Source organism: Dermacentor andersoni, chromosome 2 (genome assembly GCF_023375885.2).
Source record: "Dermacentor andersoni chromosome 2, qqDerAnde1_hic_scaffold, whole genome shotgun sequence".
NCBI lineage: Eukaryota > Metazoa > Arthropoda > Arachnida > Ixodida > Ixodidae > Dermacentor > Dermacentor andersoni.
The window spans coordinates 31,872,093-31,899,336 of NC_092815.1; the positions used below are offsets into that span (position 1 = coordinate 31,872,093).

General features: G+C 45.6%; 1 protein-coding gene and 1 long non-coding RNA gene across 2 annotated transcripts in view; one reads left to right on the forward strand and one right to left on the reverse strand.

Moving 5' to 3' along the window:
- Positions 1–27,244, forward strand: part of LOC126542641 (adipokinetic hormone/corazonin-related peptide receptor variant I-like) — a 152,096-nt gene that overhangs the window by 101,671 nt on the left and 23,181 nt on the right. Inside the window, exon 2 of the mRNA XM_072286376.1 lies at positions 23,876–24,084. Within this exon, the coding sequence (XP_072142477.1) occupies positions 23,876–24,084 (209 nt within the window). The remainder of the gene's footprint in view (positions 1–23,875; positions 24,085–27,244) is intronic.
- Positions 1–27,244, reverse strand: part of LOC140216083 (uncharacterized) — a 206,157-nt gene that overhangs the window by 54,406 nt on the left and 124,507 nt on the right. The window lies entirely within an intron of this gene.

A 27,244-nucleotide genomic window follows, 5' to 3' on the forward strand; every position in this document is an offset into this window, starting at 1 on the left:
ACGCCAATAAAACCTATGGCGTAGTCTGGTGTAGGTCTTGAAGATACCAGCGTGTGCGCACTGAGGATCGGCGTGGAAAGCGGAGCATACATCAGCGCGGGGATGCCGGGGTATTACTAGCACAACACATTGGGCGAGATAATCGAGGCCCAGGAGTCAGCACAACTGGCCCGTCTATCCTGTACCCCGCCTAGAAAGAAGATCCTGGCGGTTCTTGGGATCAACCCTATCCTCATAGAAGAGCGGAAATATGAAATTTCAGAAGATCAACGGAGCAACGTACGAGTTGCACCATTTCCCCGTAATGTTAATCCTCAACACAACGTAGGCAGACGCAGGGCAAGAGCCCTCGCCCTCCTCAAGCGTACCAAGCGCGATCCCTACTCGGCATGTTTTGTCGACGCAGCCCAATATGGATAGTCGTCTAACTTCGCCGTTGCCCTCGTTGATCACAACGGAAAGATAGTGAGTGTGGCTTCCCTGAAGTGCTCAACACCAACCAGAGCGGAGCAGGTCGCAGTTGCTATAGCACTCCTAGACAACAGCAGATCACAAATCTTCACTGATTCGAGATCGCGGTCAGGGCTTTCGCTTCAGGATATATCGCTGAGGAGGCTCACAAGATTCTCAAGAACAAGATAATCTCTCCGCACACCATCACGTGGTTTCCGGCTCACCTCGACCCCCAGCTTGACTCGTTTCCCAATCTCAATGACATCGCCCACTCCCAAGCGTGCGCACTGACCCACCGCGAGGGAGCAGGATCGAGCTCAGACTCCGAGGTTCTCGAGTTTCAGGACACTCTCACTACTTTCAGCGAAATTACTACGCACTATCACCTGGGTAGGAGGACTTATCCTCCCCCTCACAGCAAACTGGCTAGACCTCTGGCGTCGACTTTACGCATGCTTCAGACTAAGTGCTACCGAAACCGGGCCCTGTTCCACACGATCACTCCAGAGGCTTTTAGCTCTACTTGCCCCGACTGTAGGGCTGATAGCAATCTCGCACACATGCTCTGGCGATGCTCCTACTGACAGGGACCCAATCGCATCACAGAAGAAGAATGAAGCTCTGCCTACCAGAACTCAGAACTTTCACGTCAAACCTGGGCTGTCCAGAGAGCCCACGATGCGGAGGTTAGGCTCGGCCTACTAGGCTCCACGTGGGAGCGGCCCGCAGCTCTGCCCTAGGGCAAAGCTTCTCAGGACCTTGTAATTAAAGTACTTTGTATGTCTGCCTGTCTATGGCATTCTAGAATAACTGGTGATCTGCGATGGTGGCCATCGAAGCGGGAAGTCTATTCCACTAATTGGAAGTGCGTGGTACAAATGACTGCCAAAAAGCGTTGGATCTGCATAGTGAAATGCCGACCTTATGAACGTGATCTAGTCTGGGCGATACATACGGAGGCGGAGAAATAAGTTTGTTGCGTAGCAGCCGGTGATGAAATAATTGATGAAAAAGGCACAAACGGAACATTTTTCGACGTGATGACAAGGACGGTAAGTTAAGGCTAGATTTCATGGCACTGATACTCGCGGTTCTATTATAGTTAGAAAGAATGAAACGAGTAGAGTTATTCTGAACCATTTCCAGTGAGTGCGTTAGATTTATTTGACCTGGATCCCAGATTGAAGCAGCATACTGAAGTTTAGGTCGTATTAGAGTTTTATAGAGGATTAATTTTCAGGAACAAGGTGCTTTGGAAACGTTGCGTCGTAAGTAACCTAGCATACGGTTAGCGTTACTTACTATATAGGTGATGTGGGTGAAGGCCAAGGTACTTGTAAGTTTTTACCAATTCTAATGGAGCGTTATTAAGGTAGTACACAGGTGGTTCATTGGTTGTTCGAGATACACGCATTAATTTACACTTGTTAACATTTAGTTCCATTAACCATGAATTGCACCATGCAGAAACGGCGTTAAGGTCAGCTTGAAGTCTGGTTACATCTTCGTCGCGAGTTATTTCGGTGTGAATTACGCAGTGAATTTGAGATGAAACACAGGAAGGTAAGTCATTAATATATATGAGAAATAGGAGGGGTCCAAGCACGGAGCGTTGTGGTACACCTGAATAAACAGGACTCAGATTAGAGGTTACTTCGTTAGCTGAAACAAACTGTGAACGGTTATTGAGGAAAACCTCAAGCCAGTACAAAATTTTAGGATCCAGGTTCAGTTGCTGCAGTTTGTAGATTAATAAGCTGTGACACACATTATCGAACGCTTTTGCGAAGTCCGAAAAAATTAGATATGCAACTGAAGAGTGGTCAAGCAATAGGTTCAGTTTATGCGTGAATGATACTAGTTGGGTGTCACATGAATATGTTTTGCGGAAGCCGTGTTGAAACTCAGAAAAAAAGCAGTTTTCTTCTAAGAAGTTGGCAATATGAGAAAATAGAATATGCTCAATAATTTTGCATGGTATACTGGTTAAGGAAAAAGGCCGATAGTTCAGTGGGGAATTTTTAGTACCTGTTTTGTAGAGTGGAATCACTTTCCCTACCTTCCAATCAGCAGGCAGTGAACCTTTGTCAAGTGATTGCTGGAAAATCTTTGCAAGAATAATGGAACAATATGTGCTAGTGTTTTTTAGAAACATTGCGTTAATTAAGTCACAGCCAGCAGCGGATGAGAGTTTCAATGATGCCAACGGGTTCGATTATTAAAGGGGGCTTTGCGGCGTAGTCATAAGATAGTGCAGTTGGGCGTGTTACATGAGTGTGTTTAGAAAAGTTACGCCTAAAAATGTCATTTAATACAGATGCACAATTAGCAGAGGGAACTGCGGTATCGGTGCTATCAACAAGGGTTATGTCGTCGTTATGTTTTTGGCTAATAGTGCGCCAGAACTTTTTTGCATCGGTAGTTAGCATGGATGGCAATGTGTTCTTTAAAAAGTCATCTTTAGCTTGTTTAAGCGCTGTTATGTAGTTATATGTAGCGCTTTTGTAAGCTGCCCATTTTTGAGCGTTTCCAGATGTTTTAGCTAGTCTGTACGAACGTTTCTTTTTGTTAGAAAGGCGCTTAATGTGGGTGTTGTACCAGGGAGCGTTATCATTATAGGAAAGAGTGTAGGTAGGGATAAATTTTCCCGTTAATTCCCTAATTTTAGTAATAAACATATTCCAGTTCGATTGCACACTGCGGTTATCGAAATCAGTCAGGAAAGTATCAAGGAATATACAGAGCTCGTTGTTAATTGATTCAAAGTCAGCTTTCTTATAGTCCTGAATTGTCTAGATCTTTTTTTCTGATTTCGGACGTGAAATATTGATGTTGAAATAGATAAGGGAGTGATCGCTTAAGGATGGTACGTAAGTAATGTTCGAAATAAAATCGGGTCGTGTTGTTAGCAGAAGGTCAAGGGTGTTAGCAACTTGTAGTGCGATTCTGGTGGACTGGGTTATCAGTGGATTGAATGAGAACAGTGCGCACAAGTCAAGAAAATCTCTTGCTATCGCGGACAAGGTGTGTATCACAATAGGTTCACTATGCCAGGCTATGTTTGGAATGTTGAAGTCACCCAGTAGAAACAAGGGTAAGGAAGGAAAGCGTGTTACGACGATATTGATTGTGTCTTGTAATTCGTTAGCAAAAGAGGCAACATACGCCGATTATAATTTTTTCGTAGTTTATTTAAAAAATTGTCCAGACTATCTCCTAGTTAGTAGCAATATTTATGTGCTGAGAGTGTAGGTGTTTATTAATTGCCAGAAGAACACCACCACCTTGACGCAACGTACGGTCGCAGCGATGAACTGAGAAGCCATGTGCGGTAGAGAAGATTTCATGGTCTCTAAAATGTGGATGCAGCCAAGTTTCGGTAAGTGCAATGATATCTGGGTTAAACGTGTCGACTGTGGAAGTGAATCAGTCGCGTTTGTTTTTGATGCTTCGAATGTTAGTGAAAAGGACAGACATGGGGTATAAGTGACTTCCACTGCTCCTCGCACTTCCCTATGGACGATTAGGTGGCGCAGTACACGGTTCGGTATTAGCACGCGTGTGTTGTGACGCGCATTCTGCACGCTCTCTGTAACGGGATCGTACGTGTACTGCTTCTTCTTTACGACTAATTTGTTGTATTGTAGATGAAACAGGGGTTTGTCCGGTAACTTCTTTGCAAAGGCAATCAGTTTACTTCGTATATGGCGGGTGGCAGGTTAGTAGTCATCGCAGATCGTGATGAGATCGTGAGCACCTTTTCCTTTACTATGTGGTTGCTGAATTTGGCTATAATGTCAGGTGAATCAGGTGAATAACTTATCTGGTGAATACGAACCGAGACGATGAGCGCGTTCAGTTGCCATGTCGGGTAGATTGCCGATTATTGTTGCTAGCGCGTCAATGATGTGGGCCTCAGATTCTTCCCATGATTCGCGAGAATCGGGGATGCCATGAAAAATTAAATTGTTTCTTCGCAATCTGTCCTCTAGGTCGTTGAACCGAGATTGCAAAGAAACAAGCTGAGTGTTGCACGTCGGTACATATTTCTGGAGACCGTTGACGTGTTCCTGAATCTGATCTAGTGAATTAGCTTTTTCTTCTAGAGCATCCAGTCTTTCTTGGATGCAGCCAATCTTGCTTTCTATATTTCTTTGGCTGGCTTTGACTGCTTTAACATCAGCAACCAACTCTGTCTGATGCTTTGAGGACTGAACCGATCGCAACTGAACGTCTTTCAGAAGCTGGAAGAGGACGGCCATTTGTTCCGAGGGTTCATCAGGTAACGTCTGTGTATCAAGAAAAGACTCTGAACGCGTGGTAGGCCCAGGATTAGTGTCGATGTCACCACAGCAAAGTAATAACACAGGCATATGGAAACATTCGCAAATAATATCACAAAACACATGTGGGCGTGCAAGAAGCAACAAGCAGAGATCATCGCGTCTTCTAGCGTACAAGGAAAAACGCTTACACACCTGCGAAGTGCCAAAAGGTGGAAGGTGAGCCGTGATGCTGTTGCCACTCCCGCGCCCACTGAATACGATGTCGAATGGCCGGGAGTTTAAGTAGGCACCAGGAGTTGACGTTACCGTTGATGACGTAAATGCGCAGTAGATTGGGCAGGGCAGTCCGGATGGGTTCAGTAGGGAGTAGTTGTCTCGGAAGTGATGACCGACGGGTTCGTCTGGTGGTGCAGCATATTCGGAACTGTCAGCTAAGGCATGAGAGGCAAGCACTGACCACAGAAGAAAGGATGCCAGGAATGACTGCGAAGTGCCAAAAGGCGCAAGGTGAGCCATGATACTGTTGCCACTCCCGCGCCCACTGAAGACGGTGTCGAATGGCCGGGAGATTAAGTAGGCACCAGGGGTCGACGTCACCGTTGATGACGTAAATGCGCAGTAGATTGGGCAGGGCAGTCCGGATGGGTTCAGTAGGGAGTAGTTGTCTCGGAAGTGATGACCGACGGGTTCGTCTGGTGGTGCAGCATATTCGGAACTGTCAGCTAAGGCATGAGAGGCAAGCACTGACCACAGAAGAAAGGATGCCAGGAAAGACTGCGAAGTGCCAAAAGGCGCAAGGTGAGCCATGATGCTGTTGCCACTCCCGCGCCCACTGAAGACGGTGTCGAATGGCCGGGAGATTAAGTAGGCACCAGGGGTCGACGTCACCGTTGATGACGTAAATGCGCAGTAGATTGGGCAGGGCAGTCCAGATGGGTTCAGTAGGGAGTAGTTGTCTGGGAAGTGATCACCGACGGGTTCGTCTGGTGGTGCAGCATATTCGCAACTGTCAGCTAAGGCATCATAGGCAAGCGCTGACCACAGAAGAAAGGATGCCAGGAAAGCCTGCGAAGTTACAAAAGGCGCAAGGTGAGCCATGATGCTGTTGCCACTCCCGCGCCCACTGGACCGAAGACAGGCGTCGCGGCTTTTCGTATTGAGCGGCATAGTTTTTCGGCAATTACAGATATGGCGGCACCTGTGACAACGAGGGCAACCACAGAGACACCTTCAACAGTGACGTCAATAATGTTTGGCGGCGACAGAAGAGGGCTTCATCTTGGTGACAATGACGCCGTTATTGCCTCAGGAACTGCACCGCTAAGCTTTCCGTGTCAGTGGTAGAGGGACGTCGACGCATCGGGAGAGTGAGCGACGACGGGAGGAAGTAAATGGCGGTCAGAAACTGATCGAAAGCTTGGGCGGAGAAGTTGTAATTCGCGTTCTGGAGCGTAAGACAACGGATGGTCGTACGTGGCTGTGCGTGGGTTGTCACGTGGAAGAAGTCGACGGCGGTGGTACAGGCGTGCAACGTGTCCGGGAAGACCAGAGAAATAGCAGATGGGTCGATTGTCCGCTCTGCGCCAGGGATTAATTAGTCGGTGGACTGGAGGTCGTTGTGGGGTGGAAGTAAAAACAGGGCTAGGCATCGGAGGCCAAGCCCGGAACGTCGGCGGTCATGGTCGTGCGACGACGGCGGTGGCGGCGTAACTCAATGAGGCGGCGACCTGAGGCGCCCGCTCCTGTAGAAGGACACCGGACACTTGTTCTTGTATAACGTGTCGTAGGATCGAACTAAGGGACAAACAGCCGGCGAGAAACTTTTTCCCGCACGAAAGCCTTGACGTGCGGGAGTAGGGTGGGATCTTGAAAAGGTGGTGTTAAGCCGGACCACGATTTCTGGTGTTGAACAGGGCGGCGGGTGACCAGACGTTGTCGGCGGAGCTCGTCATAGCTTTGGCATAGCTCAACAACTTGGGCAGCCGTATAGGGGCTCTTCGAAATCAGCATCTGAAACGCGTCCTCGTCGATACCCTTCCATATATACTTGATTTTACTGCCCTCGGTCATTGACGCATCGTCCCGCTTACAGAGGTAGATGACATTTTGGATATATATAGTTGGTAAATGTCTCACCAGGTTACTGAGAGCGGGACTGCAGACGCTGTTCGGCACGAAGCTTTTCAACAGCAGGGCGGCCGGAGACCTCGCTGAACTTTGTCTTGAACACAGTCCAGCTTTGGATTTCGATTTCGTGGTTCCGAAACCACAAGTGGGCAGTTCCGGTGAAGTAAAAAGGGACGGTAGTTAATTTAATGACGTCAACCTATTTGTTGTTCACACTGACGCGTTGATCAGATGACAGCCAGTCATAAAGGTCGTCGTCGTCAGCGCTGCTGAAGTTGGGAGGGTCCCGCTGACGGAGTGTGCAGGAGTATGCGGAGGACTGGGGAGCAGGTGGTGGCGAGCTCGTGGTGCTTTCGGTGGTCATGATGGCAGGGAGAGGCCGGTTGCGCAATTCTAGGAGAACAGGAGATCCAGCAAACTTCCCCCACTTCTGACAAAATCCTACACCTCTGTGTACGACACGAATGACGCCGACTGGAAGCCGCAACAGCGTAGGCTTAGCCTGTCACACCAGTAACAACGTCTAGTCCGAGCCCCGGCCACCTGCGTAGCGGTGGCGATCCGGCTCCAGAGCTCCACCCCCTCCCCCTTGCATTGTGCACTTCTTCATTACACTGCAGTCATTACGGTAATTTTCTTTGCCACCCGGTACATCTTTAATATTTTTGGCATATATCCAAGTTTTCGCTGGAGTGTCACAACAGCTGCTGGTAATATATTTGGCAACACCTGGCATTTACTACAGCAGTAATGTGCTGTTATTTGTTATAGTTATTCATCTGTCCTGCGCCATGTTTAAAGTGTTATTCCATTACAAGTTGTCCCTTTAAGAAGTTTGTCAGAGTGCGCCCGACAACTGAATGGCCGGTTTTACGTTCTAATGTTATACATGGTAAAACGTTGTTGCGTGCGACGGCAGGGACGACGCCAGATACACAGGGGATCATCATAAGAGGGTGACAACACCAAAAGTGCGTAACAAGACTTAGTATATGCTTGACTAATTAGAGCAACGTGAACTTGCTACACTCGGGCTTGAGGAACATCATATAAAAGAAGCCTATATATTGATCTTAACCACTTCGTTCTCGTTAACGCCACGTCGAACTGCCAAAGAATTCTGAATGTTGCTTTTCTGTGCCCATTGGAGTGCTACCTCCGTTCATGAGGATGATATCCGGGAGACCCATCGTTCCTGATCCACCACGGCCGGTATATATAGCCAAGTATGGTCTCAGAACTTACTGAGACAAACAGCATGTAACTCTAGCTTTAATTTAGTTTTAACACTGCTGTCCTTGTATCTTGTTTTATCTGTGGCCTAGTGCATAGAAATTTTGAAATTTGCATGTCGTGTCCAGTTGCGGCCGCTGCCTCTATGTGCCGGAGAGTTACGATTGCGAGAGCGAATGTTTTACCGTTCACATAGCGACACGCCCAGCAGGATGAATCTAAAAAAATATTTCAAGAGAATATGCAGCTTTGTGGGGCAGAAAACATGTCCTCTCATACATTTCAATATAGGGGGATATTCTTTAAGCGACGCTGGCGATTGTAATTTACCTTTCCGTACGCCTACCATGCTACTCTGTTGGACGAGAGTGGCATATGAAATTACACGCTCCCATAAAGTACGCACGCACGAACATACAGAAGCACAAACAGTACACACAAGCGCATGCTAACAAAAGCTCCTTTGACAACAGGGAAGATGGTTATCGCAACGATGTGTGTCGTTCTGCTCTCCCTGACATAGTTACTGCAGCTGCCTTGTTGATGCTGCTTCGAACTTTCCTGAAGCCCGACGTTTTTGGTCAATTACTGCTTATGTCTCAGTCACTTCGAGCGCGAAGTTGTTTAGACATAGGAAAATGCCGATATTATTCTCACAAAGATTTTCGTGCTGCATGCACTTGCCTAGAATAGAAAAGAAGTTGTGACGCCACTTAACTAAGCTTTTTTTTGTCTTCTATGAAACACATTTTACTGTATCACAGTTTTAGGGCTGCTGCTCCGCAATTCAACGCGATTCGCATATAACATCAATTAACTAGCGCTAATTATATTTTTCACTCGTTAAGAAGGCCTAACGTTGCCAAAATTTTGTGGATGTGACCATCAGGGGCGCTATAACGTAAAGCTATTTCAAACTTTTCTATACCAATTCTGCAATCAGCCCTACGCGATTGGTCATAAACTTTTTCGGACCACCCCCACTTCACCTGTCTGTCCCGCGACGTCAGGAAAATCGCCATAGCTCCCCATGTGATATCACGTGTACACACTGATTATGCATGATTAGACCGAACACAAGAAAAAATGTTATTTTGATTCGACACTTTTTAGCCATTAGCCCTCGGCTATTCGTCAAAACCTTTCGGGCTGCACGCACTGCACCGGCCTGTCATGCCCCGCCACAAAACCGCGACTACTCCCCGCGTCAAAGTGACGTGCACGCGTTAAAGATGCATTCAAATGCCGAACAAAACTGAATTTTCTTCTGAATAGCCGCAGGCTGCCCCGTTCCGAAAGGAATGAAAGATGGCTGCCGCCGATCGCTCAGGCACTGGCTACTCGCACCTGCCGAAAAGCATGGGTTTATTTGCGTATAATAAAACTTTTTGCGTAGCCGCGTAACGTTTTCGAGCACTTTCGGCCCATTAACGACCTCGTGCTGCCAACTGTTTTTTGCTGAGGATAGGTTTTAGCGTCAATCTTAAGCTTCGTTTGCATGCCGCCGCGATTTTCGACCAGCTACCGCACGTTAAATAAGGGAAAGCGGACTAATCACAGACGCCGGCGCCAGCCTCTTCATCCGGTTATCGGTTTTCAGTGCAGTGGCTCGGCCCCATCAAATCCCTCTCCACTTGAGCGCGCTCCTCGCCTCTTGCCAGCCAATGAGATAAGACAAGCTGCTCAGCGTAGGCAATGTTATTCGTTTTTCAAGCAAACAAAAGTGCCCTCCTATAAACGAGGAGAGCGTTTGTTTGGTCTGTTCAGAAAACCCTGCGGGTGAATGCCCCATGCTTGCGTCGCGGTTACGCAAATTTGACATAAGGAGGTTAGAATAAAAACATATTGGAATAGTGTTACGGTATAGGGCCCCAGAATTAGCTACAAAGCAGTTGTTACGCTCAAGCGGTTCTAGTATAGGCGGTAACTCCGGTCAATATTAATTTGAATCCTAATATTATGGAAGGTGGCCGGCCAGTGACAGAGGTTACGAAAAAAGAACGCTTGCTGAATTCGACACGCGGTTTTTACCATTCGTGACTGCTATTATGATTTATGAGCATCGCTCATTCCGACATACGTGAACTGATGTTTAGTGCAGGCATTATCGTGACGCATCGTCTTTTACTTTTATTGTTCGGATGACCAAGATAATATCACGCTTCCCACAGGACTAGTGTGGAGTTCCGGTAGATTAAAAAAAGAATTTCACTTCTATTAAGTCCAGTGCAAAAACAGCTTGACGGTATAAATTAACACAGCTAGCTGGGCGAGTTGGTAACTGAACATATTCCTAGGTGTGGGCTGCGCAACGCGGAGAAAGGACAAAAGTAAGTGGACGGTCTGAGTCCTCGCAAGCGTTCTTCTCTGAACATAGTCCCGTGTGCAAACGGCGAAGTACCTGCCGGGAGTGGTTCGCGAGATGCCATACGATGAGCTTTATTACTGTTGTGCCATGTGTCACATCTCTATTGCGGGGCCCAGGTAAGCGGTAACAAAAGACAAAAAAAGTAGAAATAACCGCTGGTGGTTTCTAACGAAATACAAGCAAAAAGTCGCGCTGTGTATTAGAATTGCTTTCACGTACGAGGTGGGAGTGGTTATAGCAACAAATAATACCGAACTATACACAACAAACAAGAACAAAAACAAAGGAGAACTACACTGCCGCGTCAGCGTCAACAAATATGTATGCCCTTGCCACAACTAAGCGAATTTTGCGCTGTGACAGGTGTTATTATAAGCTTTGTTCGCCAGAGAGGCATTTGTGTACGAGAGGTGGAAAACGTATATGTATTTTTCCATACAAGCATGTCTTTCACATGTTATGGTTCTTCGGAGAAGTACGCTGGAAGCACCAATCCCCGCTAACCTAAGCTTGGAAATAAATTTCCTGGGCCTGCCAGCAGCACCGTGAACGGAAAGGTAAACACTAGGAGGAGGGTGGTGGGAAGGCGAATATTCGAAGTTCTGAATTCGAATACAAATAGTTAGCCCATAATATTCAATTAATATTCAAAAAAGAACGATTCGGCGTTTTCTGATATTCCAACACAAGAAATTTGTCGCCACAACCGACTGTTTAGGTCGAGTAGTGCAGTTACTTTTCTGCGTCTTCTGAAAAAGTATCACTGATTATCAAAAGTATGACAACAAAAGCTTTTGACACCATGCAGATATAACATGTGCAATATAACTTTTGTTTTCGGTCTCGCGGCAGAATTTTATTTGAAAACCTGTGATTTTTGCTGGTACTTCGTTATTTAGTGTTTTTGGCAGCTGATCTTGTAGCAGTTTTCTTTCTGAGGCTACAGACAGTGATAATTTCCTTCCAATGGGCCATTTCACATGTGTGCACGGCAGACAAGTCTTCGGTAGCTGTTTTTTAACGTGATAGCGTTAAGGAGCCCGTGTCGCAAAATATCCTCCGTCGGCGTCGGTGTCTCGCGTCGGCTTCCGGCATCAGTCGTCCCATCGGCAAAACTACTGTGTTTAAAGCTGATCTTTTGTTCCCGATATCTAGCCATCATTTTCGCACTAGTTAGTACAGGCGCTCTCCTATTTATAGCGATATAAATATTGCGTCTGTAAATACACATGTCGGTATTTTCACTATTCGATACTTACTATGTGTATTCGATTCACATTCGAAAAAAAAAGTATAATCCCCCACCTCCAGTAAACACGTCACGCTTGCCTAATAATGTAGAGACCGCAAAGTAATTCGGAAATTGCTATAATGCAAATCGCCGTATATTAAGCTTCTATGCACGTAGCACTATAGGGAATCTTAGGATAGTGAATTAGCGATTAATTTTTCAACTAACCAGTCAAACAAGAAGCGATGACAGAGTTGGCAAGACATGGAAAGCGCCTTTTGTTTCGAAAGGTCGTGAGACCATGTTTACCATTCCGATGTGGAAACTCACTAGGCATCCAGCTTATTTGGCGAACTTGTAAATATGTGCACTTATTCTTCTTAAGCAGCAGACACACGGAAAAAGCGATTGCTGCTATAAGGGGCTTTTACTGACCTGATAGTGGTAAAAGTGCCTTGCATGCTCTGGGAAGTCATTCGAGAAACCTTTGAGCACTAATAGAAAAACAAACAACTGACACTGCACTCATATGATCTTAGAAACCTCGTATATGCTTGCAGTGCAATGTGCACTTAGCCAGACAAAGCATTTATGGCTGCCGGCAATTTCATAATGGAGTGGCTCGGTGAGAGAAAACGTTTCTTCGGAACAGAACAATCAACCGGCAAATGCCTTCGCATCACGGAAAGAAAGCCGTAACGACTGCTCTATTTGACGTGCAATCACCTTGGCATAAGCTCGACAGAATGCAAGAAACAGTCCCAAGAAAAGAGGGTGTGGTGACACACTCCGCGCATATTTCTGCGCACCCTCCGTCTTCTTATCATCTGGCCCAGCATAACACAGCTGAACGCTGGACTGCATGGTCGACAAAACATAGTGTCACCGCCCCGTCATTCGAGGTATGCGCCACCGACGGTGGCTATAAAAACAGGCTGCCTGGCTGAGAAAGACCGCTTTTCTACCTTCCGCGACTGGGACGAACGTAGCGTTGGTATGCCCGTCCGCTGCCATCGTTAGTCGAATAAAGAATCGTTACGTTTTTATGTTGGGATTCGTCCTTCGGCAGACATGACATACCACAAAGGAAAAGAGGGTAGTTCCGGCGCAAGTGCGCAAAAGCAGTAATAGTAATATTATCGATAGCTATTACATTACTCCGTGCTAAACTAGCTGCAGAAAACAGTCCCATCAGTGTGGAAGCAATCTGCTTAGAAGTCTTTTTGGTTCTTTCCAATCCTGTCTTTCCCTTTATGTTGCTGACATTGATAAGTTTAGTTCTGAGCTGCTTTACTATAGATATCTGCACAGTAGTGTGTTCGACGGCCCCTGCATTTTGCGATGATGCTGACATCATCGTGCAATACTTCGTTGATATGCTGAGAGCTCTCATGGTTGGGTCACGTGTTGTGGTCACTGAAATTTTGTATTTCTATATCTTCCTGGCGCTTGTAATGGCACCTTGTTGCAGACGTCGGCTATAACATGTTTTATATAAGTGTACAACTTTGCTGTGTTCCTCCAAAAATTGTCATGTTATAAAAACAATGTATGTGCCCTCCAGCACCTCGTTTGGCTCGAATGTCAATAATTATTCCCGGGTATATGACACTGACATAAATATGTCCATTTGTTCATTCTAGTTATCTTTGGTATGGCGACATCATCAACTGGCTCAACTAACACCAACTTAGCCTTGCAGCCTTTAATATCCAAACTCTTTCGAGGGATGCTAACTTAGCAGCACACTTTGAGGAAATATCAGGTATTGTTTGGGATAACATTGGCCTTAGTGAGGTTAGAAGAACTGGTGAGGTGGGGCGCCACTGAAAGCCGCGTATCGGCGGCCGTTGGAACCGCAGGCTGGCCTCGTGCCGGAGACGCCTACTTCCACTGCAGGCATGACTGACGTGTGCGCGTACGATTTGCCGCTTGTGCGGGTCCCAGATAGTTACTTCTGCAGCGTCAGTGTGGGCAAGGAAATCGCACTGTACAATAGTGGGCATGTGCTCGATTTCACGGCCTGTCTGGGACGACACTGTCTCCTTACGCGCCAAGTGTTTGCCGCAGGTGAGCATCAAGAAGCTTGCCTACGCAGGAGCTCATCGCCGGTATGCCGCTTTCATCATAACGGCCCTGCCGCTAATGACTTCATCTGTTGGCCCGTCAAAGAACTTTCTTTGTGCACACACTTGCTCCAGTTACATGCCATGTTTATTTATAGTAAGTTGAGGGAGCGCCGTCATGCCTGCAGATGGTTCGTACACAGGTGCGGCCACGTGAGCAGCCAGCGACGGTAAAGCTTGCACACCAGCACGATGAGCTTGAGAAAAATAGCACGTATAGGACTTTGGAAATAGTTAAGGGTTGATTGTATTTATACTTGGGCCTTACCACTGTCTGCACAGCACGAATTTCACATGTTCCGTCGTTAAACAAGCAGAGTGCTTCGATGCTTTCACGGGAGCATGCGAGTGAGATATCGGAAGACGCCATAGCTGAAACTTTGCCTCCCTGGTCAGTCAAGAGCATATTGCTTTTATATCTTAGGTTATTTTTTAGTGTCACCACCATTTTTACGAGTGCCAACCTCGCATCCGAATGTAGAATTAATGTATTGCCTGTTGTAGTGCCCCAAGTCTGAATAGCCAATGCAGCGCGTTTTGATCAGTTAAAAGACTACGTTGACATAATGCTAACAATTTGAAAGCAATCACAAAGCGTGGCAATAAATAATTTTTTGTAAACGCATAGCGTATACAGTGCTGACGAACGGCGACGTGATCTGTTATTGAGGACTCCCAGATAGGAAGTTATACGGGGCAGAATTCCTAATACATAAGGACATAGCGGGCAACATTGCCGAATTCTAGAGCATTCATGAAAGGTCAGCAGTAGTCGAAATAATACTTAATAAGAACTGTAGATTAAAGGAGGTACAAGCCTATGCTCCAACCTCCAGTATTGATGATGATGAAGTCTATCAGTTTTAGGAAGATGTGGAATTAGCCATGAGAGAAGTGCAAACTCAGTATACTGTATAATGGGCAACTTCAATGGAAAAGTTGCAAAAAAGCAGGCTTCTGAACAAGCAGTCGGAACTACGGCGTCGGTTCTAGAAACACTAGAGGAGATATGTTGGTAGAATTCGCGCAAAGGAATAAGCTATGAATAATGAATGCGTTCTTCAGAAAGCGTAGCAACAAGAAGTGGACCTGGAAAAACCCTAATGGTGAAACAAGGGATGAAATCGATTTCATACTTTCTGCAGATTCCAGCATAGTGCAGGATGTAGAAATATTAGGTAGGGTAAAGTGCAGTGATCATAGGTTACCGAAGTCTAGGATTCGCCTGAATTTGAAGAGAAAAAGAGTAAAATTGTTCGAGGAGAAACAGGCCAACCTAGACGCAGTAAGGACAAAAGCGGACCAATTCTCGCTGGTACTTGCAAGCAAATATGCGCCTTAGAACAGCGAGATGTAGATGATATAGAGGTAATGAATGAAACCGTAACTAGGCTGGCTTCAGAAGCAGCACTTGAAGTGGGAGGCAACGCACCAAGCAAACCAGTAGGTAAGCTCCCCCAAGCAACGAATGACAAAAAATGAAACAGTTCAACTCAAGAGATGAGGTAGAATTCGCGGAATTGTCAAAACTCAGCCCCAAGGCGAAAATAAAGGATATTCAAAATTGTAACGTAAGAAAGACTGAGGAAGCAGTAATAAATGGGCGCAGCATGAAATCAGTGAGAAGAAAACGTGGCATAGGACAAGCCAGGATGTACACACTGAAGGATAAGCAGGGTAATGTCATTGGCAATTTCAAAGATGTAGTAGAATCAGCGGAAGAATTCTATACTCACCTGTACAATACCCAGAGAAGCTAGGGTACCTAAACTGAAAGTAGTTATGAACAGGTTACAGAGACTCCTTCTATAGCTTGCGATGAAGTTAGAAATGCCTTTGAAGACATGAAACGAGGAAAGGCGGCAGGAGAAGATGGAATAACAGTCGATTTAATCAAAGATAGAGGAGAGAGACATCATGCGTTAAAAGCTTGCGACCCTCTATGCAAAATGTGTCACGACTTCAAGGGTCCCAGAGAACTGGAAGAATGCCAAAGTTATACTAGTCCACAAAAAGGGAGACGTTAAAGAACTAAAAAATTATAGGCCCATTAGCTTACTTCCAGTATTGCATAAAATATTCACCAAGGTAATTTTCAATAGAATAAGGGCAACACTTGACTTCAATCAACCAACGGAACCGTCTAGCTTCAGGAAGGGATACTGTACGATGAATCATATTCACGCAATCAATCAGGTTATCGAGAAATCTGTAGAGTAGAATCAGCCTCTCTACATGGATTCCATAGATTACGAAAAGGCATTTGATTCAGTAGAGATACCAGCAGTCATAGAGGCATTACATGATCAAGCAGTAGAGGAGGGTTACGTAAATATCTGGGCAAATATCTACAAAGATTCCACAGCTACCCTAATTCTCCACAAGAAAAGTAAGCAGATACCCATAAAAAAAGGGTCAGACAAGGAGACAAAATCTCTCCAATGCTGTTCACTGCATGCTTGCAAGACGTATTCAAGCTGTTAAATTGGGACGGCTTAGGAGTAAGGATCAGCGGCGAATATCTCTGCAGCCTTGGGTTTGTAGATGACATTGTCCTGTTCAGCAACACTGGGGACGACTTGCAACAAATGATTGAGTGCCTTAACAGAGAGAGTGTGTGAGAGCGGTTGAAGATTAATATGCAGAAAACAAAGATAATGATCATCAGCGTGGCAAGGGAACAAGAGTTCAGGATCGCCAGTCAGCCTCTATAGAGGCTGCGAAAGAATACGTTTACATAGGTCAATTACACACAGAGGGCCCTGATCATGAAGGGGAAATTTACAGGAGAGTGAAATTGCGCTCTAGCGCATACGGCAGACGTACTTTAATTTTAATCTGCCTTCAACATTATAGCTTCAGTCTGTCATTCAATCATCGCGTAAACGGCACAGTATAGTAATATAGGGGTGCTATAACATAAAGGTATTCCAAACTTTTCTATTCCAAATCTGCAATCAGCCGTCCGCGATTGGTCAAAAGCTTTTTTGGACCACCCCCACTTCACCTGCCTGTCACATGATGTCACGAAAACCGCGATCACTCCCCCTCTGACATGACGTGTACACACTGATTATGCATGATTTCACCGAACGATAGAAAAATGGTTATTTGTGATTCGACGCCTTTTCGCCATTAGCACTCGCCTATTGGTCAAACGTTTTCGGGCTGCACCTACTTCACCTGCCTGTCACGCGACGCCACAAAACCGCAAGAACTCACGCGTGAAAGTGACGTGTACGCATTAAAGATGCATTATTATGCCGAACAAAACTGAATTTACTTCTGAATAGCCGCAGGCTGCACCGTTCCGAAATGAATAAAAGAGGGCTGCCGCCGATCGCTCAGGCACTGGCTACTCGCACCTGCCGGAGAGCATGGGTTTATTTGCGTATAATAAAGCTTTTTGCGTGGCCGTGCAACATTTTCGAGCAATTTACGCACACTTACGACCTCGTTCTGCCAACTCTTCGTTGCTGAAAATCCGTTTTAGCGTCATTCTTAAGCTTCCGTTGCATGCCGCCGTGATTTTCGACCAGCCACTGCAAGTTAAGTAAGGGAAAGCGGACCAATCGCAGACGCCGGCACCACCCTCTTCATGCGGTTATCGATTTTCAGTGCAGTGGCTGGGCCCTATCGAATCCCTCTCCACTTGAGTGTGCTCCTCGCTTCTTGTCAGCCAATTAGACAAGCAAGCCGCTCAGTGTAGGCAATGTTATTCGCTTTTCAAGCAAACAAAAGTGACCTCCTATCAACGACGAGGGCGTTTGATTGGTCTGTTCAGACAACCCTGCGGGCGACCGCCTGATGCTAGCGTCGGCGGTTACGCAAATTTGACGTCAGGAGATCGGGATAAAAAGATATTGGAATAGTTTTACGTTATAGGGCCCTAGTTCAATGTATTCTTGGAGCATACTAACGAAATTTCTTCAAGAATCTGCTACCTAACAAAGGTCCGTGCTTTGGGTTTTACAGGCACTGTTAACGGGAGCAGAAACAATCGAATAAACTAACAAAGCAGCCGATTCTTGTTCTGCTAAATAGAATGGACACCTTCAATAGCGCACAGCGTGCGCTATTGAAGAGACCGGGAGAGCTCGATCTGAACTACACCTGACCAGCCATCCCTTGCCCAGGGACACCGAAGGCGGAAGACATAGGTTGCGTACATCAAAAATACAGTGTTGATGAAACGCTCAGTTTAAATCCTGAAGACAAAGCACGGTATTATGCCGTCTTTCGTCATTCTACGGTTGTGCAGGAGGACGCGGAGCTCAAATTTAGTGGCCTCTAGCGATGTCTTTTGTCGTGCGTTACTTTTTCGCAATATAGCGTAAACACACGTGTTAAACTAAATCCCTATTCAAATTTCAATTTAAACGAGAGCAGAGGTCGGAGCAATTACCAGCGTGGAAAGGTAAAAACTAAATTAAATTCTGAGGTTGTACGTGCCAGAACTACAATATAATTATTTGACATGCCGTATACGGCATGCCTATACGGCATGCCACGATAGTGGGGCGCTCCGGATTATTTTCGACCAGTTGGGGTCCTCTATAGAGAAGGGGCCTTTTTGCATTCGTGCCCATCAAATGCGTCCCCCGCGTCTGGGAACTGATCCCGCACCCTCATGTTTACCATGGATAAGTACATGGTGCTAGCGAGACTCTACGAGATTTCGAAGGGAACGAATGCGGGTTTTAGTCTCCTATTAGCACGGCGGAGTCTTTATTGAGTCCGAAAACAGAGCGCAGCGTAGATTTTTTTTGGAGGCATGCATAATCCACGCTGGTCCCCCCTCTTTTAATTTCGTCTCAAACGTCTCCCTTCTGCCTCTACACCGCACGGCTGATACCGATCTTACACGCACTAGTCACGCTTTACCGCGCTGCATGGGCATGCCAATTGACAAAATCTATAGCGCGCGACCTACGTGCAAACCCACAACAGTGACAAGCTTTGCTGTCCAGCGTCGGCTCCCGAGAGCAGTTCGATCTGGTCAGGAGAGCGCGCGTGTGCGGCTGCGGATAATAGACTCGTCGACTGAGGGCTCCCTCGACTAACGAGGCGTCCTGGCGGGGAACACCCCGCTGCAATGTTTCACGCAAAAAAATAAGCTTTACAGCAAAGCTCTTCGACTCTAGTTGGTCGGCAGTTTTCATCGGCTCATGCTCGGATGGATGGATGGATATTATGAGCGTCTGCTTTCGAACGGGGCGGTGGGTTGCGCCACCAAGCTCTTGCTACTATACTGCCTAATATCCTACCTAGGTTAAACAATGAAAACTCATCCGAAAACTTTGCCGCCACCTAGCGGCCGCGGCCACTCAGACATGCCTCAAGCCGCAGCTGAAAAAGAGCTTTGTCGTTGAATTACCGCGGAATAGAAACGTGTTTTCTCCTACATTCGAATTACAATCCGAAGCTATCCTGTCTGCAGCTTGTCGGCAGCGAATTTTCTGCCGCAATTTAGTTTGGAAAATTCCTTTATTTCAATAAGGCACTTACGCTTGGCGGAGCGCCTAGAAGGACGAGGATGTATGCTGCACTTCGGCAGACGTGCGTGCGCGTGTGACGCAGGTGTGCACACAATGCATCTGTCCTTGATGCATGGATGCTCAGCCCGTTGCATATGTGGCAAAGCGTGCGCTAGATCGACAGTCTGTAGTTGTCTAACGTCGTCTAACGTCAGTTGGGGTGATGTATCGTCGACAATAGCTTTGCTGTGCGTCCACTTTCACAGGGTGAAATGAAGGCGGAATATATTTCTCTCTCTCCACTATTCTTATTCAGGAGATTTCTATAGCTTCTCTAGATAATTTGGGGTGCTTATCAACAGTGTAACTTCCATCCTTACGATGTATTGAAACATACCATTTAAATATTGTTCCTGCCACACACTCGGAAAGGTTCGCCAGCATGTTACACTCCTGCAGCACGGGAAGGCGAGAGCCTCCTGCACACGTGGTAGTGCACTAAGCAATACGATCGGAGGGGTCAGACTTCTTGGAGGACATAACGAGCTGCAGTGTGAAGTAAACGCATGGCGCTTTACATCCTCCTCCTCAACGACACATGGAAGCACCAAATGCACTACCTAAAGGTTCTTTCTTAATTTATTTATCTATTTATTTATCTATTTATTTATTTATCTATTTATTTATTTATTTATTTATTTATTCTCTTGTTTCTTCTTTCTTCCGTCTTTCGTTCCTTCCTTTTTTCGTTCTTTAGTTCTTTTCTTCTCTCTTTCTCTCGTTTCTTCATTCATATTCAGCCATTGCATATTTCCTTGCTTAAGGGGGCATGAGGCATTCCTTATGATGATATTTTTTGTCTCACTTGACTAGACACCGCTTTTTTCGGGTATGAGCCATTGCAACGAGCCGCTTAAAGGGCAACTCCAGCGTTTCTTTAACCATATTAGGATATTGTCATTTTCAAATGGTATTGCAACTTCATCAATAATTTTCAATAGCCAATAAACGAGTCACCGAAACCAAAATGGCTATCTGCTTCGTGTGAAGTCACGATGAGTGAATGACGTCAGGTCTTACACTACCATAATGTAAGCACGCAGAACGCGTGCTGAACACGCAGTACACGTGGCGCTAACACCAAAGAAGTGAAGCTGATGCTGTCTCCTGAAGACACAGGAAGTTTTTACAGTTTCCGAACTAGACAGCGGCGATTTAAGCGACGACTTCAGCGACAAGGGCGGTGTAGACTCTGACGTCGCAAACGCAGGGTGACCAGTTAAAAATTACACGAGTCCGGAACGCAACCAATTTTTAAAACTCATTTTCAGGAAACGTAAATGGCTTGCAACCATACATTTTGGCACAAATAACCAGAATGCAAAAGAGAACATATATGCAAAATTTTAATAACATCAGTGGACACCGACAAATCGCCGGAGTTGCCTCTTAAGGCTTTCGGCTTAAAAGGGAAATCTGTGTTGTTTCCAGATACAGGGTGTTCCAACGAACCCTTTCAAAAATGTTTAAAGGGTGCCTGTGAGAGATAGCATAATTCTGGTTCATGAGCTGGTCTGTTCGAAGAGGCGGACATTACTCACACAAAAAATTGAAATGCATAATCGACTAAATCACAAAAAGTTACTAATTACATTTTAACTATATACATTATGGCGCATGTTGCAATTTCCAAATTCTAGCGCTTGAGTTCGCAAGGCCAATCCACTTGAAACAAATTCTCAGGATAACACCAGTTTCCAAATATGAATTCCTGACCTTTGCGAAGAAATGCATAGGCATTCCAGTTACTTTCCGAACAAAACGCCGTTTTATGCATTCAAGCAGAAATGTTAACTGGAACGCCAATGCATTTCTTCGCACAGTTTGGGAATATCCCGAAACTGGTGTCACCCCGAGAATTCGTTAAGAGTGGATCCGCCTTGTAAATTGTAATCGTAATCGTAATCGTAATTGTAATCGTAATCGTAATGTAATTGTAATCGTGAACTTGTAAATTGAAATGTGGGCCATAAGGTAATTAGTTAAGCACCTGATTAGTTAATATTGGTTAATTAATCGGTTACGCATATCATTTCGTTGTGCAAATGATGTCCGCCTCTTCGAATAGACCAGCTCAAAAACTAGAATCGTGCTATCTGTCAGCGGCAACGTTTAAAAATTTTTGAAAGGGTTCGCTGAAACGCGGTATTTAATCGTGCTTGGCGTTTTCAGTTTCAGCACTAGGGATAAAAGAAGAACACTTTGGAAGGAGAAAAAAACAGCAGTTCACGAAGCATCCTGTTATTCAGGTGATTTTACTGCCCGGAAGGATATGCCCAGTAAGTCACGCCGGCAAGATGCACAAAGGCAAATAATGGCTCATTCATCCATGCAGGGCACCACTAGTGCTAAATTTGTAGAACTATTCGCATGGTCGTATTTTTTTCTTAGTGCGACAGAAGTGGTGTTAAGGCAGTTATCAGACTAACTGTTAACCTAATAATACTTGCGCAATAATCTATCCTTGTCTTAGTAATACCATGAAGAACATGCATGAAAAAAAGAAAAAAGAAATACATAATCGGCGTATGCATCAAAAGTACATAACTTCGCACTAGTTCTGGATTGCGTGTGTATGTTTGGGAAGATGTAAAAGTGGCCTTGCTGTGACACTGGCTGGGGATCCATTTCACGAACTATGAATTGTGGCATGGCATTCATGGCTATAAGTTGTATTTGTGTTACTTGGTTGCTTGCTACTAAATTTTCCATATGATTACGTAGGCGGCTAAATAACTATATTGCTTTTGTTACCTTGAATTTCTTGAATCAAAGTACCGAGCAAGCAGGCCTTCTGCAGTAGGGCGAAAGGGGCCTGCTTAACCAGTGCATTTCAAGCATGAAATGGTTTTAGCTCCCGTTTTCGTCGACCTTCAAGTGACCTTGAGCCATAAGCCACAGCCGTTTTCCGGGCACTCAAACAAGAACATTCGGGTAAGTTGCGAGAACAAAACGAGATCATCCGGGCAACTGGTCAAAATAAGAAAATGCGGTTTCTCGCCTTCAACCATTCGTATACAGGACGACATTAAATACGTTAGTAACGGTCCAATCAAGTCGCAAAAACTGTTCCTTCCGAGTCCTCTTTAATGTTTGTTCGCACTATCACTGAAGCTATGGTTTCTAGTACGCTGTAGTTTTATTTGTCATTTCCAAAAACGACGTTAAGAAGACTGATGCAGGGCACCATACACGTCATTGTCATCTTTTCGCGCTAACACAGGGTTGCCGGTGCTCTTTTGAACGCCAGGGATGCGTGAGTTCTGCTGCTCAGGTTTGCGTCGCCTCGAGAGATGGCGCTACGCTGCGTGGCACATCCTTCAGGCGCTTTTCTTCCAGCTGGGCAGAGTCCATATGGACCAGTGCGCAGTATGGCGCGCTGCAGTGCAGTGCTGTGGGGTATGGTGGGGTGGTGCCATTGCGACCATGCACTCCGTCCATTTTAAGATTGTAGCTAGTATCATCTCCAACCAATTTGCTTTGCTGGTTGCCATTTCACGCTTACGTCTACTCTCGATTACGGGACAGCCAGCACTTTTTGTTTTTGTTTGAGGATGGTGAAGTTGGATAGATTCCTCGATTTTGAAGAGACGGGGAGCTGAATAGGTTATTTGTTATTCCTTGTTTTTCAGCTGTCCCCAATGAATTTTCTTCGTACCGTCACTGCAAGGGCAGCTTCTCGCAACGTGCCTTCTCAGCTCCAAATATGACGTCGTTCTATTGCAGAATATTGCATTATTTTCGCTTGAATTGAAATGTGTGCTGTGCTATGACAGCTAATGTTACATGAGTGGTCATACACGCTCATACACGGATGCTCATACAGGCTGGAGGCGCAATCACTGTACTGTAACGTAATTTTGTCGGTAACTGTTTAGCAGGCAGCAGTCTGCTTCGTTTTCTTTTTTCTTTCTTCTTTGTGGTAGAATTCCTTGCAATTTTTCTTTTTCTTTTTACCCATAATACATAATTCGCACGCATCAATTCTCTTGTTACGTGCAGCAGGCAATTGTGTTCTCACGATTGCAGCTGCCGTTTCATACTCGCCAGGACTCATTGCTAAACGCTGCATTTGTCGTTTCGTTGTGGCTGGCTAGCTAACAAAGTAACAATAATCAATGGCGTTCGCATTTGGAACTAGCATAGCCATTGATTTTCTGTATTTCCTAAGGCTTGTACAGAACGCCCCAGGCGTGCGTACTCGTTCCCTCCCTCCCCCTGCTCATTCCCCCAACCCCACCCCCCGCAACAGACCATCTGTAATCCGTACTTTTCAGCGTTACTCCGCCGTTGTTACTTAAGTCATATCGAATAACAAATCGGTAGTGCGGCGCCTATCGCAGAAGCCCTGTCTTTCAGGTTTTCCTACAGTTAGAGAAGCCAATGCGTTTTTACTGGTAATGCCAGATGCTGCGTCTTTGGTGACAATAGACTTTTCTTCTGCCTTATCTTTCTCATGCACTTGGACTAGTTCTTCCAAACACTAAAGCTTAAGCAAACGCGCTTCGTCGCAGGCATTCATCTTCCACGTGATGGAACATCCAGCGAGGCCGGGTTTCTACCAGTGCGTGACGTTCGCCTCGTTCCCTTCGCCGGCACACGAGAAGGTGTACAATCTGCTGTGCCTGCTGGTGCTTTACGGCGGGCCACTGGCCGTCATCGTGCTCTGTTATACTCGCATCTTCTGGGAAATCCAGCGCCAGTCCAGGGAGGGACAAGGCAAGTTACTTTGTTTTATGTCTTTGCGAGCCGAAGGTGTCTAATGAGGGCTCGTATTCCCGGAAATTCTCTTAAGTAAAATTATTTTCGCATTCGCGGCTGCTCAGGCGAAGAGCACTCATGACAAGCAACTGGTGTGATAACGGAACAATCGCCGCGGTGATCTCCAATCACGGAAACCAGCCACGTAAGAGAAGTTGTATAAGTACGAACCAAGGCCTGTATTTACAAACTGCTGTTACGCTATAGAATTGTTCGTAAAAGAAAATTTCAGCTAGTCCTGGTGCTGAACATATTATTAACGAAGGCCGCCGGTTTATAGCAAAGTTCACTTACGAGCGAAAAGATTTGTGAAGTCCCTAAGCATCTTTTTTTTCTTTTCTCCGACGGAAATAGCGACGACGTTGGTGGTTTTCTTAATCTTGTAGATAAATATGGCAATAGTAGCACTACGTGAGGATAATAATCAATAGGCAGATTTCGGTGATAGAAAAATGATGCCAGCTTCTCCTTAATTGTCTCATGAGTGAAACAAAGGGGCAACACTGCTATGTTAAAACAATTTTGTACACATCACAAGGCCTGCTTTGTGAAACAGCACCATGAATTATCCAGCGTTCTTTAGTAAGTATTTTATTCACAACCAACAAATTTTATTTGTGTCCACGACATATAATGAATAAACATAAGCGCTGTAGATTTGAAATCATCTCATACAAGAATAAATTATTGGTGGTGCATTCATCTTTCGGAGATGATCGGCAACGTTAATATAATGCAAAAGCCATCCTACGATCTGTCTGTATGTGGTCATCGTAGATTATATAGGTTAACCTGATTATTATGAAGAACATCTGACATAAAGTATGAACAGATGCATACTGTAGCCATTCACCTATGTTGGCATGAAAGAGGTTGATTGAAGAACAGCACGTGCACCGACCGACTGACCTACCGACCGACCACCTGCAAATTCGACAAAGTTCGCTGTAGAACCGTGAGCCGTTGGGCTAGTTGGTGCGGCAGAATGAAGGTACAATAGCCCTTAATTGTCAACGAAAAGAACACAGACGGAAGGAACGCAGACACATACAGGAAAGGGGCTTTCCTGTCCGAGCGTCTTTCATGTGTGTACCGGCGTTCCTTCCATCCGAGTTCCTTTCATAGGTAATTCAGCGCTCTTCTGCCTCCGATGGATAAATCTCTTAAAGAATACTAATCGCATTAAAATCTTTCATCGGTAATCAATGAAACCTCGAGGCCTATGCTATTCATACTTACGTACCATCGACTGTAACAGTAGTAGACATATTTCCGCTTCTGCTAACACAGGATAAGTTCGACCATACTGTCATTTTTCTTGCGTTCTTTCCCCTCATAGCGTTCCCAGCTGGGGCCTTTTATTGGGATCAGCATTATTTATCTGCTCCAGGCATTCGAGCCTGCCTGCCTATCTATCTATCTATCTATCTATCTATCTATCTATCTATCTATCTATCTATCTATCTATCTATCTATCTATCTATCTATCTATCTATCTATCTATCTATCTATCTATCTATCTATCTATCTGTCTGTCTGTCTGTCTGTCTGTCTGTCTGTCTGTCTGTCTGTCTGTCTGTCTGTCTGTCTGTCTGTCTGTCTGTCTGTCTGTCTGTCTGTCTGTCTGTCTGTCTGTCTGTCTGTCTGTCTGTCTGTCTGTCTGTCTGTCTGTCTGTCTGTCTGTCTGTCTGTCTGTCTGTCTGTCTGTCTCATCTTACGCCGGCACAGTGGCCCAAGTTGCCTACAAGCGTGGGCTACTAGGCTCGTGGTCTTGATGCTGTCGTGGTCGTTGCACCGTCGGCATTCCAGCTTCGTCATCTGACTCTCGTCACGCCGTCTACACCGACCCAGTGACCCAGTTGTCTCATAGGGTGGGCCACTAGCTATTTCGTCGGGTCATCATGCCGTCATGGTTGTTGTATCGTCGTCATGCCAGCTTCGTCATCTGACTCTCATCATGCCGTCGTCATAACGCAATCGTCATCATACAGTCGTGATGCATTCAATTGATGAAATGCATCACGACTGTATGATGACGACTGCGTGATGCCACCGTCGTTACATCGTCTTTGTGGTTCAATCGACGTCATTCCTTCTTGCTCATTCCATTCTAGTCACTGCCTCATTGTCGCACAGTCGTCATACTGTCATCCTCATACTGCCATCCTCATGGGTGACCTTGGCAACCGAGTCCCATATCAAAGTGGGCCGATACCGGAGACAGTGTATGTCCCATATAGCGAAAGCAACGGAAATCTCAGAATGACCACTACAAATTTTGAAGAAACGCGACTGCAGCAATATATGTCGCTAAATTGCTTGAATGCTAATTGTATTATCGTCGATAGTAATTGTAAGATTGGTTCTGCATTCATTTTTTGTATGTGCCTGCAAGTTTCTTATGTCGGTGTATGTGCTTCCTGTTCTGCTGCGATGTCTTAACATCGACTTAGTTCTCTTTCTTTCATCCTCAAGCCACTCCACGGTACACCAAAGAGACCCTTCTGTGTTAATGCGCTTGAGAGTATAATTACCTTGCCAAACGGTGGTTCCGAGAACACACTAGTAAGGCTTGCATAATGAGCTTCAAACAGTATATAATTATGAAAAAATGAGGTGGCACAACTTCATTTTCTTGTAAATGGTGAATTATTTTCAGCATTTTTGTTTTTCTTCATTCAAGAGTTGGTTCAGTCTCACTGCCAAACCATATTTTCGCTAACTTTAGAAGGTTACGGTTCTTTTCATCTTTGTTTATCTTTCTCTTTTTTTTCTTTTTTGCTTCAGTCCTTGATTGTCCTCACTCTGCCATCCTCGCTGTTCGTGGTGGTTCTCACATGAACGTCGCCCATGAGTCCCGCCAAACTAGCGGTGAATGCAGACCTATAGAGTAATCTCTAGCCTGACCCAGTTTTACACTCACACCAAAGGCGGTGGCATGCTGGCGGCCCTCGGCTACAGCGGGCTCATTAGCGCCAGATCGTTACACAAACGAGACTTTTGCGAGTTTTATTTCCCCGTGTGCAACGTTATATATCGCACTGACGGCGGGTCTCACAGATGCAGGGAAGTTTCAGGCCGCCAGGGCCTTGGTTTCGTGCTCTCACGTATGCTTCAGCGAC